At 48.9% G+C, this 20,000-nt stretch overlaps 1 protein-coding gene across 1 annotated transcript in view; it reads right to left on the bottom strand.

Moving 5' to 3' along the window:
- Window positions 1–20,000, bottom strand: part of LOC132513581 (collagen alpha-6(IV) chain-like) — a 282,635-nt gene that overhangs the window by 20,554 nt on the left and 242,081 nt on the right. Inside the window, exons 17-32 of the mRNA XM_060138057.1 lie at window positions 18,651–18,720; window positions 17,472–17,579; window positions 16,447–16,587; window positions 15,529–15,633; window positions 13,608–13,768; window positions 12,961–13,140; window positions 12,249–12,432; window positions 9,554–9,607; window positions 6,788–6,859; window positions 6,269–6,376; window positions 5,011–5,232; window positions 4,470–4,631; window positions 2,662–2,832; window positions 1,797–1,940; window positions 1,224–1,349; window positions 605–786 (exon numbers count right to left, since the gene is read on the bottom strand). Coding sequence (XP_059994040.1) covers window positions 605–786; window positions 1,224–1,349; window positions 1,797–1,940; window positions 2,662–2,832; window positions 4,470–4,631; window positions 5,011–5,232; window positions 6,269–6,376; window positions 6,788–6,859; window positions 9,554–9,607; window positions 12,249–12,432; window positions 12,961–13,140; window positions 13,608–13,768; window positions 15,529–15,633; window positions 16,447–16,587; window positions 17,472–17,579; window positions 18,651–18,720 — 2,190 coding nt within the window. The remainder of the gene's footprint in view (window positions 1–604; window positions 787–1,223; window positions 1,350–1,796; window positions 1,941–2,661; window positions 2,833–4,469; window positions 4,632–5,010; window positions 5,233–6,268; window positions 6,377–6,787; window positions 6,860–9,553; window positions 9,608–12,248; window positions 12,433–12,960; window positions 13,141–13,607; window positions 13,769–15,528; window positions 15,634–16,446; window positions 16,588–17,471; window positions 17,580–18,650; window positions 18,721–20,000) is intronic.

Here is a 20,000-nt window from a genome sequence, read left to right as displayed (position 1 = left end):
AACTTTTAAGAACCCAGAGAAACTGGTTTTGAGTCTTTGTTGTCTCCACAAGAGGCAACAACTGGCAAAGACCTTTCCGAAATCAAAACATCAAATAGTCTGTACCGAATTCTTCTGCTGTCCCAAACTCAACGTGGGATGCTGGCGGTGGGATGCAGACCAAAAAGCATGCAAGGCGGTTCTTGTTCTCAAGTCCTAACAGTCTCATCGAGGAAATCAGACCCACACAGAACCAACTAGGATAAGTGTAAGCAGTGAGAAGTGTAGGGTGACAGCAGGGTGGGAGCTCAGGGACTCCTGGAGGGGCGGGTGCCTGGGCTGGGGCCTGAAGGATAGGCAGGTAGTCAGCAATTTTGAGGAGGACGCTCTGCCACGCGGGGGAAGAGAGGTGAACAAGGGCCCCGGAAGGAAGAGGGGGTGTTTGGGAAAGGGTGAGAAGACCTGGCAGACTCAAGGAGGGGCCTTGTCTGGGGTGAGCTGGGGGAGGGAGCTGGGCAAGAGGGCTGGTAAGTGGGCTGGGATCAGAAAGGTGGGCAATAGGAACACATCCCCCTGCTATGGAGGCGATTCCCTGGTGGGGAGATAAAGAGGTGGGCAGACTCACACTTTCTCCTGGTATTCCTGGGAAACCTGTGATTCCAGGGGACCCCTTCAGGCCGGGTAAGCCCCGTAGTCCTGTGGAGCCAGGGGAGCCTGGTCTCCCACTAAGTCCCTTGATGAGGCTGGGGAAGCCAGGAGCTCCGGGCAAGCCTGGTGGCCCAGGGCTGCCAGCCTCTCCTTTGTCACCTGGGAAAGAGGTAAAAGTCTTGGGGAAAGACTCTAGGCAAGAGAAAGTCTTCTCCCCAAGGTGCACATGCCCTGGGTCACAGGCGGCCAAAGCGCAAGCTTGGGGACAGTTAGCTTAGGGGGAGGAGTGGGGATAGAGGGAGGTGCCTCACTGGGAAAGCCACTCAGTGCCCATCCCCACTGTCTTCCAGGCCCTTCCAGGGATACAGCCGCCCGTGGTTCAAAAACGGAGTTCCACGGTGGCAATGAAAATTGGCAGGCTCACAGTATAGGCCCCCCTCAGGCCCAGGGAAGGCAGCCTCTGTGGATCGCCAGCTGCCACCCATACTGCTGCTCTGGGGGTTCTTGTTCTGTGGGGCCTTTTCTCAGGAAAGAAGTTGAATTTGGTCATAAAAACTGTCTCGGGCATTTCTCCTGTCCATTCCCTGCCCCAGCACCTCTGGGCCCAGGAAATCCGATGGATCCAGGTGAGCCCTGAGAGCCTTTGTCTCCTGTGAAGTGCAGGTTCAGCACTGGAAGTCTGGGGCTGGGTACTCCGACTGGCCCCGGGTCGCCTCTGTCTCCTGCAGGGATGGAGATCATGAGAGCCGTGTGAGCGGGAGCTTAGACACGAGGTCAGGCACGGGCTGACCGCTCATATCAGCTCTTCCGGCCCCACCCCAGGCCCCCTTTCTGGGCTCTTCCACCTTCTTCGCCGCCCCTGTTTCCCAAACTTTGCGTTAATGTGCACGCCCTCTCCCTCCTTTGACAAGCTCAAGGTCCACCTGCAACTTTAGACCCTACTCAAAACCCTTCTCCGTTGAGCATCGGGAATGTGTGTCCAGGCCTCTAACGCGCAGTAGTAACTCAGAGTGATTAGGTCTTTTGGTTTAAAAGGACTTCATTCAGAAACCTCAAATATTATTATCTAACACAGGGTTGGTATAAGCCACAGGAATGACAAAGTTGATAAACAAGATGTACCTTGGGAAGCATGGGTGGCAAGTCCAGAATTCGATTCCCCAGCTCACCTTTTTCACCAGGGCTACCAGCCTGTCCAGATGGTCCAACTCTTCCCATCGACCCAGGAATTCCCTTTAATCCACTTGCACCAGGAATACCAGGGAGACCTGGAATCCCTGGAAAACCTATCAGTCCGACAGACCCCTTCTCACCTGTTGAGAAACAAGAACTTCTATTATTATCCCTGTTTGACATATAAGAAAATGGAAGCTCAGAGACGTTAATTAACTCACCCAAAGTCACACAGCTAGGAAGTTGCAGAGAAGGGATTCAAACCCAAGTTTCTCTAACCCCAAAGCTCAAGCTCTTAGTCAATACATGTTATGCTACTTCCCTGGAGAGGGACGTTGTACTAAGCACCAGAAAGGAAAGAAGAGGTGGGAACCTCTCTTATGATTTGCCAAGTTAGAGCTCATGTTTGGCACAGGAGGAATAAAAAAAGCCTATGGCCAGGAGGCAGGGAGATGAGCTCTAGCCTGGTGCTGTTGCTAACCAGTTGTGTGACCTTGGACCAGTCACTTTCCCCCCCTGCCCAACCTCTGATGTCTAGCAGGACAGTCACAGGAATTGAGAGCTATCAGGCTCTACGGTAGAAGTTGTGCAAATGAGTAACCTTGGTGTGGCTGTTCCTGTCTTGGGCTCCCTGCCCATGCTATTCAGCCCAGTGATCCACCCAGCAGGCAGGGAAGGCGAATCACCTTGGGTGGGGTTCCTCCTTTAGCACTAGCCTTGTCCAACTATCTTGCCAAAAAAGCCCTGCCCACCTCCCTCCCCATTCCCCTCTCTCAGGCAGAGAGGAGGGAGGGGGCGAGCTGGGCAGCATGGCAGCTCCTTTTTGGCCCCCATTGGTGCCTTCCTGATACCTTCACTTACCCTTCGGACCTGGCAGGCCTGGCAGTCCAGTGGCCCCTGGCAAGCCGGAGTTCCCCAGGAAGCCAATTAGCCCTGGAGTTCCCGGAAGGCCTTTCAGCCCAGGCAGGCCTCTCTTTCCAGCTGATGCAGGGGGACCTATATCGCCTCTTGGACCTTTCTTTCCAGGATGTCCTGAATCAGTACAGGAGAGAACACAGGACAGCTGTCAAGTGAGACTGTCCAGATCTGGGCCGCTGCCCATTCCCATGGCTTCTGGTTGGTTGGCTTGTTGGCGTTTATAAACTGCCCTTTAACAATGGCTTAGGCAGGCTGCTAACAGGCAGAGTTCTTAGCTGGCTGAAGCATTAGCACCTACCACCCAGGGCGCCCTGCCAATGGCGACTTCTTTCAACATGGCACTGTAGATGGTGGGGGCGGGGAGGGGGGGAGCAAACCCCTTCTGATGATAACTCTCCCCCCTTCATGAATGTGGTTCACACTTTAGCCTCTGAATGGAGCTCTGGGAAGCCAGGGTGGCAACTGGACTCTAGTTTCCTGGTACTTCCAGTTTGAATCACTCCACAATGGCTGTTTCCTGAGCCAACTGGTGAAGTAGAGGTTAAAGCCAAGCCATTGTTTCAGCCTCCCAGGGAGCCATGGATACAGGGCTGCCCTTTTAATCCCTCATGCAAGCAGTTAAGTCAGCCAGTTCCTTGGCATTAGGGTTGAAAGACCCCCTAGTGCCAAGTACTGTAGAAATCCCCAAGGCCCATCTGGTATCCTAGGTATTCTGAAACTTCTTTCACCAGGCTTTAAGTTGCTCAATGGGATTAAGCTCCTGAGCTGCTGCCAAAGTGGAATGTTCAGGTACAAAGCAAGGAAATTAAAAAACCAAAGGATTGAATGAGTGACGACAGAGGTATTTGGGCCCCCAAGGACCTAAATGAATGGCTGACTTGGCCTTCTATGGATTGAAAAGCATCAAGTAGCTGCGAGCCCCAGGATTCTAATGGGAGGCTGTGAAGGGGATTCCACAACAAGGGAAGGAAATTCAATGGGGGCCAACCCCACAGCATGAGTTCAGGGACCCCTGGCCTTGCCAGGTTATAGTGTATAGTAAGATAATTCCCCAAGAGGCCAAGCTAGTGGGAGTGTTAGTCTGTGAGCCTGTGTGCTGTTTTCTCACCTGGACAGCCTATGTGAAGACCCCAGAAACACAGAAGGACAAAGGGGATAAAAAAGATATTAGTGGCTCTGCAAAAACTCAACTTCAGTCACGTGGCTGGGAGTCGGGGCGGACGGCAGGGTGAAGGGGGGGTGTGAGGAAAAGGCAAGCTGCAGACGGTAGGCTGGAACCAGGGGGCGTCAGGCCCCGCTGTGGAGTGAAAGACACTCTGGCCCTGGGTCCTCAGAGGCCTGCTGGCCCGAGAGGCAGGCTGCCAGCACGGTGGTCACCCTCTCCGCCTGAGCTCCTCGCCCGGCCCCAGTGAGGGCGGTGGAGAGGGGCGAGGCCCACCTGCACAAGGAGGGCAGGAAGGCAGGAGGGAGGCTGAAGCCTGAAAAGGGGGACGGAGGCCATGGGGGAGGGGCGGGGAATGAGCATACTGTGGGGTCACATTTTGGAGGCTAAACTGCAGCGATCGGTTTGGCTTGGCACTGCGAGGGCGACTTGAGAGGTTAGGAAAGTCAGTCTCCTTGTCAACTCTGACCCTGTCACACTGCTGCTACTGCCCCTCAGGGCACCGGGTTGCGGTGGGGGTGGGAGTGGGGCGGAGGGGAGGGCTTAGCTTAAGTCTGTCAAGATGGGGCTCCTCCTCCGAAGGACCTACCTGAAGTGCCTGGAAAGCCTGGTGCTCCTGGGAGCCCGGGTTTGCCCTTGATGCCGAATAGACCATCAGATCCCCGGGGGCCTGGCTGTCCTGCGCGGCCTGGTATTCCAGGGCTGCCCCGATCACCTTTGGGGCCCAGCAAGCCCGACTTCCCAAGCAAACCTAAGGAAAGGAAGGGCCAGACAATTACAGCCTGGACTGAGAGCAGGGACCGATTAGCAAACCAACTTCCAGCGGAAGAGCCTGCCCAGGATGTACCCCACGGGCCACTGTCTTGTCAGCTCAAGCCTTGTGGCTCATCACAGGCTCTGCAAGAAATCTGACTACGGATTATAGATACTTCTGGAATTACTAAGACAGGAGAATGGACGCAGGTGATTTAAGAAAAAGTTCCACAAAGGGAAGGACAGAACAGAATGACTTTTCATTTCAAGCCCCTAATTAATCCATCACCCCAGAGTCACGCAGGTATTCATGCAAGTATAGCAGTTACTGAAAGGTTTTCTGTAGACCGTCAGATAAGTGGGGCAAAGAGAGTCACCCTTGGGTCCTGTAAGGCCAGAGTCTCCAGGAAATCCTCTGTCTCCTGGCAGTCCCTGTAGGCCTTGCTTCCCAGGAGCACCGTTTTCAGCACCAATGATGTCACCAGGGGCTCCCTTGGGACCTGGGAAGCCGGGACTGCCAACTTTCCCAGGCAAGCCATCTTTTCCAGGGAGCCCAGGAAACCCAGGCAAGCCCTTCTCTCCACGAGGTCCAGGAAATCCTAAGTGTAAAGAGGCAAAAATAAAAGGCCATGGAGGTTTAGAAGTGATAGGTTTGGGGAGAGGACTCTGACACAGGTTTTTTCCCTACTACAAAAGCTAACATATTAGTAATGTGTGTCGCTTCCCTTAAAGGTCAGGAGTCTCTGGTCCTGGGAAGACTTGCCCAGTGGCAGGCACTGCCCCGTGTGCCCTGGAGGAGGTTCTAGCTCAGCGGGCAGAGCTCAGCTACCCGCTCCTGGGGAGCCTACAGTGGCCAAAGAGCACAGGTTACGCCCGGGACCTCCTGTCAAAGGCCTGGTCTCTTCTGGAGTCGTCTAACTCCTGCCAAGTCATGCCTCCCTCTTTCTGGGTGGCAGACGGATCTGTAGCACTGATAAGCCCAAGGGAACATGGCCTCAGATGAGCCCCAGGCTGCAGAGCAGGCGTGGTTCTCAAACTGAGCGTGCATCAGTCTCCTGGGGCAGGGGTGCTTGGGAAAAGCCAGATTGAGGGGCCCACCCGCAGAGTTTCTGATCAGTAACTCTGCCAAGGGGCCAAGACACTGCGTTACTACCAAGTTTCCAGGTGATGCTGACGCTTCTGGCCGAGGGAACAGTTTGAGAACCACTGGTGCAGTGCAGAACAATGAAGCTCAGGTTGGAATGACAGGGTGTGAGCGAAGTCTTTGAAATACGACAACTTCCCTCTCACTCATCTGAATCTCCTTCTCTGACCTTTAAGGAGTTGATCCAGGAAACTGCCATAGAACTTGCAGTCAGACCATGTGGCAGAGTCCTGGCTCTATCACTAGTGACCTTGTGATCTCAGGTGAGTCACCTTCCATAGGAGCCTCAGTTTCCTCCTCAAATGGCCGTTACTGCTCTGAGATGCTGGCATTCTATAGCTCTAAGCTCTCTTGCCTGAGTATGAAATCAAAACCGTCCCACTTACACCAGAGCACAAACCTAACTTCCTATAGTGGCTGGATGGCTACCACAATCCGAACACACACTCACACAAAAGGAGAAGCAGGTGAGGAGAAGCTCCTTTTCTTACCTGGCATTTCAGGGAGGTGAACCAATCCTGGACTTCCGGGCTCCCCTTTATTTCCATGCAATCCAGGCTGGCCTGGAGTCCCAGGGAGGCCACGGGCCCCGTTAGGGCCTGAAAACCCAAATATGAGTGGTAAGGGGAAAGGAAAGTCGGTGTGGCTAGCTATGATTTGTGACGTCCAGTCAAGAATCCTAGTCTTGGGAATTCCCTGGTGGTCCAGTGGTTAGGACTCCGTGCTTTCACTGCCGAGGGCATGGGTTCGATCCCTGGTTGGGGAACTAAGATCCCACAAGCTGCACTGTGCAGCCGGAAAACAAAAAAAATTCTAAGCTCTTGGAGAATCTCTCTTATTCTCACCTCCCCACACGGCCCTCTCTAGCAGCCATTCTATTTCCTCAATCCTCAAGGCCGCCCTCTCAGAAGGAATGTGGATCCCCAAATGCTACCAGGCTATCCTCAGCTTCCTTTGGTGCATGGCCCTTACAAGTGTGCTCAGTGGCTTTTCCTGGCCTCATTCCATACCTGGGAATCCGGGAGCTCCTGGAAATCCTGATGGACCGTATGGCCCAGGAATAATACAAGGCAAGGTGATACCTGTAAATGGTAACATGTGAGCAGGTGGTGAACCCCCTGAGTTCCCCCTAGCATGCGCCTTTACTCCCATTCCATCGAATGGAACAGCTAAGTTATTCTTCCCACCCAGAAGCTGGGAGCCCATGCAGAAAAATCGTAGCATCAGAAGCTCTCGGGAGTTACTCCTAGTGCAATTTCTCACAGATACGAATGCCCCTAGTGTCCAAGTCAGGACATCTCATTCTAACAAAGTTTCCCGTTGTGTAGGAAGAGCAGCAAACGGCAGTTGCCTATTCACCCTGCCTTCAGATGGAGCCCCTCCCTGGGATGCGTGCTTGGTGTTAGTTATTATTATGTCCACATCACTAGATTGGAGTGTTTGAAGCCAACACCTCTCAAGTTCAGATGACTGCTCTTTTCTTGGAATGAGGCTTTTCCCAAACCACTGGGTTCTTTTGACACGTGTTATTTGAGATCTACTGAAACCTATTGATTGTCCTTGGTCAGATGGACCCATATGTCTGTACCAGGTAAACACTGAAGGCCACTCTCTTGGCCATGGCAGACAGTGACCCTTCCCTCAGCTCCTCATTTGAAACTGTCAACTCTGCTACTCAGGGAGAAGGGGTAGTCAATTTCACTATTCAAGACATTGAAATTGACCTGCGGAGCCCCTCCCCTGGCAAATTCTTCCTTGCTCACTCAGAGTACAAATAAAGAGCCTGTAAGATCACAGGGGGGAGGTTTAATAAGATACCAGTGACCAAATTGTTAGTTGGCTCCTTCAAATGCCATTTATAAACAACTGCTAATTAAAATCAGTCTTGCCTATTCATTAAAACAACCCCCTGAGATCTACTTTAAGCCAGAGTCCACAGTTCTAATAAACTGCTATAGCTTTTGCCTGTACGTAAAATAAATCACAAATTGCATCTCTTAAAGATATGTATACAACCTATGATTCAGACTGCTTACTGAACTGGCTAGCATTCCTCCTCCAGTCCCGCTTCCATTTTCCAACTTCAAGGCCTGATGGCATTTTAGCCCACCTGTTCTAGTCCTAAATCAAAATTGGGAATTGAACAGTATAATGTATTGGTTAGGAGGTTGGGCTCTGAAGCCAGACGGAGCTGAGCTCGTATCGTAGTTCTGCTACTAACTAGTTGTATGAGCAAGATACTCAACCTCTCTGAGCCTCATGTGTAAAATTGGAGCTACTTACGTCATATGGTGCTTGTGAGGATTATATGGAATAGTGTTAACAGCACTTAGCACAGCGCCTGGCACCCTGGGATGTGCTCAGTGAATACTAGTGTTTTAGTATCTTACTTAAGGAGGAGTATTCAGAAGAGCTCCCGCAAGGCCATCCCCTGGATTCTACCCCAGTCAGGTTAGTGACACTACTTTGTAGCCTGGGCAGCAACTCTCTGCCTTCTAGACCTCAGGCTCCTATAGTTATATTTTCACAGGTGGGAAGATGGCCACAAGCCTGATCTTCCTCCATAGGTAGTCATACCCATCTCCATCCTGCCAGATGTTGAAATGATGGAGCTATTTTGGAGGGCTATTTCCCTACTGCGGAAACATGCTTTATGATGGATGAGATGCTAAATGGGGAGAGGGCTGCCAGTCCTGTGCTCAGCTTTGGACTAGGCTGAAGAACTGCCTCGCTAGATGGTATCATGAGAGGGACCCTGCAGAAAACCCTCCTGCCCCAACTATTTCAGTAGCTGATTGACTCTAATGGGTCAAACATTGTAGTTCCATTGCTTTATGTCTTAAAAAACAAACTGGATAAAATACAAATATCTCTGGGCCAGGTCCAAACATGAAGCCATCCATCTTCAATTTATCATATGTGTTTCACAGATTCTTTTCACCTGTGATAGCCAGAGCAAAACAAAATCTTTAGAAGATGGGGCCAAGGACAGGCATCTGGAAAGGTTCCAGGGCAGGAAAAATACTTAGAAAAGGGAAGATGAGTAGAACCCAGAGGAAATCAAGGACATACTTCCCTTTGCCTCGGACCAGTCCTGTACAACACACCGCATTTGTGTATTGCAAGCAGAGGGTCAAAATGGTGAGAAGGTAAGGACTTCAAGTCATACTGCTACCTGACTCTTTTACTTTACATTCCTGTCCTTTATTTTACATCCCTGAATTCCGAGCCTTCTCCCCAACAAAGCAGAAACCAGCTCTGCCCTTGTTCTGTTTTATAAGTGCAACAAATGACCTAGTTATTCAGAATTTTCCCCATTAATGACCAAATTCATCTTCAGAATAAAAAAGCACCTCTGGTTATCAAGTTTCTAATATCTCAGTTGATTCTGGTTCCAATGAATAAATATCAGACATGTGTGGCTCCTTCCAGGTACCTCCCAAGGCAAGTCATGGCCTCAGTTAAGTTCACAAGTGAAGATGCTCAAGGAAGAGATCAGCCAAGCCATCAACATGCACAGTGAAGGAGCCAGCCCCTCGCAGAGACTGCATGCCCACTTCCTCTGTCCTCCCCCACAGGAGAGGTGTGCTAAGGAGACTTTGCAGCGGTGTCAGCGTGAGTCATTGCACCCCAGCCTTAGGATCACCCCTCCCCAGCCCGGGCCTCCAGCGTGGTACTCAGACCATTGTGAGTGTCTGAGATTAAGTGAACAAAAAGGAAGGGGTGGGGTTGCCATCCCTGGTGTCTGAGAACCTCTAGACCTAACTACCTCTCACCTCCCTGTGTGTCTAAGTCTCCTTGCCCAACCTTCTCCCTGCAGCAGCAGTCACCTAGACCAAACAAGTAAAGAAGAAAATTAAACCGGGACAGAAGTTCCTTGAGGCCCAAGGGAAGTCTCGTCTGTAGCCCACCGATCAAATTCCCTGTCTGGACTGAGTCGAGAAAGCTGGCATCCACACAGGATCAAGGACACAGTAGCCGCTGCAGTGATAACCAGGGTGATTGATTACTATGAGCATCTGGATCAGAGCCTCTTTGGAAACAGCCAGTTGTCTCCTTGCCCAGGATTTGTAATAATTCACACTATTAGGTTGAAAGGCTTCTGATTACTTCATTCCCTTTCCTGGCAACGTAGCTGTCCTAGCCTGAGCCACGACCAGTTGGAGTGAGTACATTTAGGAACAACATCTTCATCTTTCATGGCAACAGTAATGGCCATAATGCAAATGTTTAGGGCCCACAAGTTAAGTGTTTTTACAATTGTGTGGAAACAAAGCTAGGTTTGAGGAGTTATATTTGGTGGCTGTAGAGAGAAAAAGAAAGCTAATGCTCTTAATTGAAGTAATTTTTTGGAAAGTCTTGGTACTGCAACAAGAACATTTTCTGCATAAGGCATCTCCCAGGCTATAGCTTTCTAGATCACTAGTTTCCTGAGAACTTTCTGGGTCCAGGGATAGTGAAGTTTGGGACAGAAATGTTCCTGTGGGCTTCCTTCTGTTTCCAAGCAGTTGGAATGTTGATAATATCCAGATTTGAGCATATCTAAGTTTATAGGCACCATGTTAATATAACGCAGTTTAAAACCTAGTTGCCTGCAAAATGGGTTGAACTAGAACGAAGACCCAATTGGCGGAGGGGCGGTGGAATGACCATGAATAATGTCTCTGGGAACAGAGCTGGAAGCAAAGCTATAGCTGACACCAGGACTTCCAAAAGGCCGAATGGTTTTGTTTGACACAATTCCTCACAGCCTTAATGGGGATACTGACTTGGACTGAAATACTGACTTGGGTTTAAGAATCCTGAATCACCAATTTTTAACTTGTACTGTAATCCTTATTAGACCAATTCACAAAAGTACATTTTAAAAGAAATAAATTTTTACAAGACCTGGTATCTGTCTTCTTTTTTTGTAATTCTTCAAGGTGACGAGGTGGAAAGAGGAGAAATAGGTCTAAGAAAAAGCTCCTTGGTTATGGAAAAGGCCCTTTCCTCTGTAAATGTATATTAGTCTCCTGTGGAACACTGCACTATACTAGGCAGGTTGAGAAACACTGAAAAGGATTACTCACCTTCCTTAGTACCCAGAGGCTTGCAATGCATTTGGAAAAAGTAAAAGCATTAATGGAAGGAAATATGTAATCCAACTGGCAAAGACATACCATAGGGGTCATGAGAAAGCTTAGTGGAAGAATTAGGGCCTATATCGAAGCCTGAAAGTTGGATGGGATGTGAGTACATAGAGAAAAGGAGGAGTATTCAAGAAAAAGGCAACATGGGCAAAATTGTGGAGTTAGAAATGAATATATTGTTTATGGGGACAGTGAAAGGTACAGTTGTCTTAGTGTTTTGTTTTGTTTTAATCATGAAGAGTATGAGATAAAGTCAGGTTAGAAAGGTTGGTTGTGTCCATGTTTGGAGACTTCTGAATTCTAGACTGAGGAGTTTCAACATTATCCTCTATTTAGTAGAGAACATTTGTGGCTTTGGACTAGGGGAGTAACATGATGGAATCAGCTCTTTACAGATTATTAAATTGGCAGCAGTGTTCATAGTGGAATTGAGTGGGGAAAGTCTAGAGGTAGGAAATGAAAAACTACTTAGGAAGTTGTCATTCTTCCATCCATCCATCCATCTATTCATCCATCCATCCATCTATCTATTCATCCATCCATCCATCTATTCCAACAAGCATATAGGTGTTAGCTAGGCATGAGATAATGAGCTTAATACCAAGAAGAAGAAGGGACAAAGATAAGAGGCATTGCAAATGAAGAATATGAGATGAATTTCAAGTTTTCAAACTTCAGACGACTACAGGAAGTGTGGTACCACTAATGGGAACATAGAAGTTGTGGAAACGTAGAAGTTAGGATGGAGAACTGTTCTAGCTGTATGCAAGAAGGCAAGTTAATAGCATAGTACCTTGATCTATAAGCAGGGCTGTCACTCATTATGATTACTAAAATTCAAGTAGAAAGAGAAGTTACATAAATGGGAGGGATTTAAGGTATGAAATGGAGATCAGACTAGATAGAACTAGGGTCTCTTCTCAATCTGAGATCTCATGAATTAAGGAACGGTTCTTCCCTACTGATGATATTACATACAACTTAGAGGATACCTTTCTTGTCCAATTTCCACTCATTCCTTCCATGGCACTTGTAATAAATGGTCATCCAGCTTCTGCTTGAAATCTTCCAGGGATTATGAGCTCATAACCTCCCAGGGCCATTCTGTTATACTTTCAGACTGCTCTGTTAGGAAGTTTTTCACTTAGTAGGGCTGAAATCTATATTGTTCTGTGTAACTGTACCACAGTATGATCCTTTTTCCACATGAAAACCCTCAAGAGGATTGAAAGTAGTGATTCCAGTTGGCCTTCTTATGACACATTTCACGCATCTGGGTCATATCTACCCTCAAGGAGTCAGTTTTCCAAGCCCAAAGCCATCTGATTCCCTGACTCACCTGGAATCCCAGGGGGGCCTGGTTGCCCTGGGAATCCATCTACTCCTTTATCTCCAGGAAGTCCACGAGGTCCAGAAGATCCTGGTAGCCCAATTCCTGGGGGGCCAATTGGACCAGTGCGGCCTTTTTCACCAGGAAGTCCTGGTAACCCCTTTTCACCTGGGAAGCCCTGTCCACCATCACCCTAGACAACACATAGGAAAGGATGAATCATTACTTAAGAGACTTATCTGGAGAGCCCTCTGACCATAGGAAAGAAACACCTAACCAGTATGAGCAGGGCTTTATTTTTTGGTGAAAATTCTCTGTCACTCTAGTTTTTCAATCAATTCTTCTGAGTCGAGTTAATGGGAATGAAGCTTGTCAACCCTGAGTGATCTGATAATGCAAAAGGTTCTAGATTGGTGTGGGTGAGGGGAAAGGACAACTCCGGTGGGGGGGGGTCATAGAAAGCAGCTGGATTACTTGCAATGGAAAGCTCTTCAGAAGCTGAAACATTTTAAGTGATGTGGTCAGTTGTCACTAGCGTTTATCAAGTGAGCCAATGACCCATTCTGAGAAAAAGATTCCTATTTTACAGAAAGGAAAAGCACAGAGACAAAAGTGTCAGTGGCAGAGGCAGGAAGCAGCCATCAGCTACTCCCCACCCGCCCACCTGCCAAGTCAGGTGTGAGGATTTACAGCACTATTTACCCAGGAACAATCGACTTACCTGAAAGCCCGGCAGGCCTGGTAAACCTGGTACTCCGTCCTTGCCTGGGGCTCCTGTCTCACCAGGGAGCCCCTGGAGACCAGGATCACCCTGATCTCCTGGCATCCCTGATCCTGTACTGAGAGTCGCTTCCCCTTTCTTTCCTTTGGGGCCTTCCAGACCTCGAGGCCCAAATACACCCTGACAAAAAGACAGAAGGGAATGATGAGGAGACGCAGACTTCATAGGATTCTGGCGCCTCGCATAGGTCTGACCTAAAACAGGTCCGTGGGTACATTTTGGCACAGTTCTGGACACTGGATTATGTCGTCATCTTGGATTATAATTGCCCATTTATTTCCTTACCCTTTCTAAATTTTGAAATCTTTGAGGATGGGAACCTTGTCTTCAGGGCCTGGCACAGTTCTAGGCAAATGTAAATAATTTTGTGGAAGGAAGGGAGGAAGGGAGGGAACATAGGTAGGTTAAAGCAGAAAGGGACTTTCAAGGTACCTAGATAGACTTCTTCATATTATGGATCAAAACCTTGAAGGTCTGCTTCATCCCCATCTTTCTTTTATGTGTTTTAGGAAAGTGATTGGTGAGGAGTGAGGGGCATTTAAAAGCTCCCATTTGCTCCCTCAGGGCCAAAGTTTGGTAAGACTTACTGGATCCCCTGATGGGCCCTGTGCACCCCCAAAGCCTGGATCTCCTCTTGCTCCTTTCAGGCCCGGAAGGCCCAGGAGACCTGGTGGTCCAGGTAGGCCTGGCCCCCCAGGTGGTCCAATGTTTGGGACACCACCATCACAAGCACAAAAACCAGAGTCCCCTGGAGGAAAAAAAAAGACAACATTAATCTAAGTGGGCCATCTTTCCAAGAAGAAGGAAGACCTGCCAGCGGTAATTCGTGACCTGAACAACTCCATGGAGGAAATCAGAAGGCCTGCAGAGAACAGACTCGAATGAACTAGGTTCACTTTCCATCAAAGTACATCTGTGCTAGTGATTTGGATTTCAGTCTTCTGGGGTGGAGCCCAGCCATCAGTGAGTCTAATGTGCAGCCAGAGTTGAGAACCACTGACCTACACTAACCAACTGAGAGTCCGGAATCCAAGCCACTTGAACATACTATTCACCAGAATGTCTTTCCCCTGTCTTTTGTACACAGAGACAAATGCCAAATAAATCGATGACAGAGATTTCAGCAAAGCATCTTTGAAGAGATAGCAAGGAGTCACTAGCACTATAGCCCAGCCACTTATACCTTCCATGCTTCTGGTCTAGGAAATGAGACTTTGGATCAACAGAGGTGACTCTGAGTTTCCCTAAGATCCTGAAGGGCCTCTTCCTACCTTTAGAAAAGCGATAATCCCTGAAACTCTGAAAGAACAGCCTGTTCTCCAAATAATCATTTCTCGAGTGTGATCCATGACCTCCTGCCTGAGTCACCTGGGATGCTTGCTTATAAGGCAGCTTGCTGGGCCTCACCCCAGGTCCAATCAGTCAGACTCTCAGGCGGCCAGGTCCAAGAATCTAATTGGTAGTAATTTCCCCTAGGTGATTCTCATGTCCAGTGAATCACCTGAGAATCACTATCACTATTCCAGACTTAGAGAGAGAGAGAGAGAGAGAGAGAGAGAGAAAAAACCTTCTGGTCCCATGGGAATATAGGAGGGGAGGCATCAGAGTTGGCCCTGTTTTTAAGTATGAGAATGGTATCAAGAAGCACACTAGCTCTGCAGTGAGTCAGGGAAGGGCCAAAGTTGACATCCTAGGTCGAGACTTGAAATTTAATATCCTTTGCCCTCAACCATCTTCCCTGGATCTAAAAATTAGAGATGGGGCTTTCAAAAATTTCTGAACTAGCTCCTATACTTACGTAGTGCCATTTTATGATAGGGCAATGAGAAAGGAGAGGAGTGAGTTAAAACCTTTCTGTTTGAGGTCGAGGAGAGCTGTAAATTCCTTGAGAGAACAGGAGAGATCTCAGGTACCTGAAACCCCCAGGTATACCCAAACCTCTCTTCGGCCAGTACTTTCACCTCTTCCTCCACCCTGCCCTGGGCTGGAACTATAATGAAGTGATTTATTTGCACTTTAGCATCTGCCCCTCAGAGTATGAAATGGAGGAATGACCCAACAGAAAGATGGAAAGTGCAAGGCAGACGAAGGCTGGGGCAATCAATCAATCCTTCAGTCAATCTGTGGGGATCGGAGTTGTTTTCCTGGAGCCAGTTGGCTTTTTCAGAGTTCCAGGTCTTGACCTCTCCTTCGGGCTGAAGGTAATCATAAGTGACTTCCTGCCTTGGCCTTGCAAACTGAGAGGGGCTGCAGAATGTGCAGAGTAGCTTCTGCAGGTGGAGGGGGCAGGTAGAGTAGCCTGGGGGCCACTTTGTCCTGTGTGACCTCAACCGCCAGCCTCAGTCTTAGAGCTCCAAATAGAGCACTTCCAACAGTCGTATAATCACATTCCCACTCAAGATCCAGGATTCGTCCTGTTCAGGTTCCCAAGGCTGTTAGTTTGCTTCTTCCCAGAGGGCCTTCTCCAGGGAGTTTGGGGAACAAAGAAACCTAAGGGAACAAAATCACCTTTGATTCCTTTGAGGCCTGGGTTTCCTTTTGGACCTCGTTCTCCTCGGAGACCAGGCAACCCTGGCTCTGTGCTCTGTAGAGTTCCCGTCTCAAATGCTGGACCTTTAGGAAAAAAAACATAAAAGATTGGCAACTTACAGGAGCCTGGGCTCATGTGACTCAGCATAGCAGCTCAGTCACCAAGGGTCCTTGAGCCCCAACCACCAGAGCAGAGACACCCTTCCCCCCAAAAATCCAAGACAAGAACCCAAAGTCTGTAGCAAGTCCAAACTCTGTTGGCTCAATTCTCTCTACTACTACTACTTATAGGATGTCTACTATGTTCCAGGCACTGGACTAGACACTGGGGATATGGGAATAACCGAGGCAGCTTCAGCAACTCAGCAGTCCCCATGTCTATCCCAGGAAGTCCTCTTAGGACAAAAGAGGAGATGGGTACAAGCTGCAGTGGTCAGGGGTTGCAGGTTACAAAGAAACATGCGGGGCATATTTCTAGCCTTTTTCTTAGAATCTAGAATCTCATACTCAGGTAGATGACCTAAGGAGAATAAGCCCTGTGGAGGCTTTTAGCAGCCACTTTGAGGATCCAGGCTTGGTTTCCCATTTCTTGGACTCTCAGCCCGCCCCGCTGGAGCCCTGAGGACCAGGGAAAGCTTGAAAGAGCCAATGCTCCTCCTTCAGGAGCTGCAAGACCACAGGCCTAGGGGCTGAGAACAGTGAAGGGGGAAAGGGAATGACTACGAAGTCAGAAGGCATTAGGTAGTGTCTGATCATCGAGATGGCCCTCACTTGCCTATTCCTTGGTGAACACTCTGATCGCTGTGGTCCCTAACCTGTGAGATGCTCCCTCCCTCAAAAATCAGGACTGTTCTGCAACCTGGATCTCAAGACCAAAGAGAGAAACACACAACTTACCGGGTAGGCCTGGTAGGCCTGGTAGGCCTGGCAAACCATCTCTGCCAGGGAGGCCAGCTGCCCCAGTTGTGGTGTGGCCGGGGTTTCCTTGGTCCCCCTTCAGGCCCGGAACTCCCTGGAGCCCTAGAGTACCGGGGCCACCTGGAAGGATAAGCCCACACAAAAATGCTCATCACATCACCCTCCTCTTCAGGGGATTCCAATCAGTGCCGATGTTAGACACTAGCTCCGAGGGAGAATTTGGGAAAGCATTTGCCCTTCTCCTGCAGCTGAGTTAGAAGGGTCCCTAGGAATCAGCTAGCCTAACCTCTTGGGAAATGGAGGCCCAAAGACGTACAGAAACATGGTCAGAGGTGCAGAACTTCTAAGTGGCACCTGAGAGGGAAACCTGGGTCTCCAGCCTCCCGTTTCTAGATTTTTTCCACCTTGGTGCTGAGATCAGCTGTACCTCCTCCAAGGGGCCGTTTTAAAAGCACAGGTATCCTTACAGAGGCCCATCTCCAGAGAATTTAGAAACTGCTGTCTTTAAAAGTAATGTCTGAGGCTTTCTATTTGGAACATCACTGCCTCCCAGACGCTGGCATGCCCTTTCTCTGTTTACTACTATAGAGTGACATATGGGCGTGTTCCTCCAATGACTGTGTCAAGGATGTCGTCCACAGGATCCTGGGTTAAGCACAGAGTGAAGGTCTGGGTACAAACTTTCGTCTGGGCTTCTGGCAAGCATCAACTGGGAGGGCACATAAACAGAAGGGTGACAGGGCTCTGGCAGGCCAACCCAGGCCCCCTCATTGATGGTCTGGGATTGCCTATCTAGCTATGGTACATTCCTGAGGTCAAAGGAAAGCTGCTTACCCAGGCCCTATTCTCATATACATTGGCCTTGGGCTTGCAGCAGGGAGCCTACTGACTACAGTCTACCTTTCTTCTGACTGTGGCTGGGTATGTACCCAGACCAGAGTATAGAAGGGGATGCTGAGCACCAGAGTGGAGATCTGTGCATGGGGTGGGTTAGTTTGTTTTACCTCGTAAAGCTGGTAATCCAGGGGCACCAGGAGGGCCAGGCAGGCCCTGGATGCCTTCATCTCCTTTAAGGCCTGGGAGGCCTGGCATACCGGGGTCTCCAGGATAACCTGGCATTGCAACAACAACAACAAAAGCAGTAAGCAAACTGAAGGGAGGCCCACAAATGCCACAAAATGCCTCAAAAGAGTTGCAAGGAGATGTCCTCAGGTTAGAAGCACCTTTCTTGCCCTTCACAGGTCTCCCAGATGCTAATGCTCTCATGTGATAATGGGCCTATTTGAGCTAACGCTCTCCTACTGTTCAGTACTGGTCTGGCCAGGGCTTACCTTCCATGGTAAGATGTGATAAGTACTAGGAAGGTTCTTCTACTACTAGTAATCTTTTGTCATGCCTCAAATCTCTGCCATTTGGGTTAAGGTGTCGAAGCCTACTCTTCACGTTATACACAGGTTTCTTGAGCGTGGAACACAGGAAGCCACTGTCAACCATTAACACCTCAGCTTTAATGAGTTTACCAGACAGGGCACAGGCCTGAGAGGATGTGAGGAGAAGGAAGTTAGGAGACCCAGATGGAAGAGGCACTATAGGAGAAGCCTTTGGTCAAGCGAGGAGTAGCTGGAGACACTGACATCTAGATCTCTAGAGAAGGCGAAGGGAAGAGTTGGGCACACACAGTAACTAGAACAAGGAGAGGTGAAGGCAAACTTCCAAAGTGTCACACTATTGAGGGCTGTCCTAACCGAAAGATACTTGCTCCCCTAACCAAAGATACTTTTCCACTTCCTGTGAAATTGTCAAGCTCGAGCATGCATGGGATCACGTACATGAGACCCTGTGTGTCCCAGAGTATCAGGCTGAAGTTAGCCTAGCTGGGAGGGTATGAATCCTTCCCTAAGCATCACTAGGAGAACCATTTTTAGCAAATCCAGACCCAGGCCAACGCAAATCCTAGTCTCGGTGGACCCAACACAAACATGGAGTATGGGGCTTGGCTTCTTTGCCTAAGACATTGGAGTTAGATTCATTTCCCAAGTTTAGGATCCACGAGTGGCCCTTGTGGGGATCGGGTTTAGCAGCAATCCAGTGGCTGACAAAGTATCCTCTTAACAATTACAGGGGATATAGAAGTCAACTTCCTATCTTTTTTTTTTTCCACTCCAATCAATGAAAAGTTGCACCTGAGATCACAGCACCATCTGTATCGATGAAAACATCTGGGCCTGGCAGGCCAATGTCACCCTTTTCACCCTGCAAAGATTAAATACATTAAACACAAATATTTCTGTGACCTCATCACATAAGATTTATGTTCCCTCAAAACCATTCCCTGGGACAATGGAAGGTTCCTCCTTCTGTAACCCCTGATTTCCAGGGCCAAACAATCCATAGGTTAATTTCAAAGTCCAATAAATTTAAGATGAAGGTGACACAAGGCAGCCCAGAGGCCTGACACTCAACTGAGAACCTGTCAAGGACAAGGGATCCCAATTTTATCTTGCAACCTGACTCCAAGACAATCTGCTTCTGGGCCTGGGAAACATATCGCAGGAATAGAAAATATGGCTACACCCAAGAGGTGCTAAGGAGGGAACAGAGTTTTAACTTTTTTCATTGCGGAGCACAGGCTCCAGACGCGCAGGCTCAGCGGCCATGGCTCATGGGCCCAGCCACTCCGCGGCATGTGGGATCTTCCCGGACCGGGGCACGAACCCGTGTTCCCTGCATCGGCAGGCGGACTCTCAACCACTGCGCCACCAGGGAAGCCCGAGTTTTAACTTATTTCCCACTTTCAGCAGGCTTGGGACTCTGCTACTGTCACGGCCCTTGTTAGTGGGTGATGTCAGGCAGAGGAAGTCAAAAGAGTCCTAATTCTCTCAAAAGGGAGACTCAGGTACCAGAATCAGACAGAGTGGCACATCCAGGCTTGGGAGGTAGGAGCTGTCTGTCCCAGGTGCAGGCAATAAGGGGATGCATTGCTTGAGAGAATTTAAAAACGATAACAAAACCCAAAAGTTGGCAATTCTAAACAATGTCAATAATAAAATATTTCTCCTTGTAGGGATGGATTTGCTTGTACGCATTTCGTGTGAAAAGGGTGACATCTAAAATGTCAAAATACTAAAAAAGACTCCATTTCATCATATAGGCATTTGCTATGATCTGAATGTTTGTGTCTCCCAAAAATTCACGTTGAAAACCTAATGCCCAAGGTGATGACGATATTAGGAGGTGAGGTCTTTGGGAGGTGATTAGGTCATGAGGGCAGAGCTCCCACCATTGTTAGTGCCCTTATAAAAGAGGCCCAAGAGAGCTAGCCTGCCCCTTCCACCATGTGAGGACACAGCAAGAAGTAGGCAGTTTGCAAGCCGGAGGAGGATCTTCACCAGAACCTAACCATACTGGCCCCCTGATCTCAGACTTCCAGCCTCCAGAACTATGAGAAATAAATTTCTCTTTTTTATAAGCTACCCAGTCTGTGATATTTTGTGATAGCAGCCCAAATGGACTAAATAGCATTTATACTAATT

Source organism: Lagenorhynchus albirostris, chromosome X (assembly GCF_949774975.1).
Source record: "Lagenorhynchus albirostris chromosome X, mLagAlb1.1, whole genome shotgun sequence".
Taxonomy (NCBI): domain Eukaryota; kingdom Metazoa; phylum Chordata; class Mammalia; order Artiodactyla; family Delphinidae; genus Lagenorhynchus; species Lagenorhynchus albirostris.
This window is presented reverse-complemented; position numbering and strand designations above follow the sequence as displayed.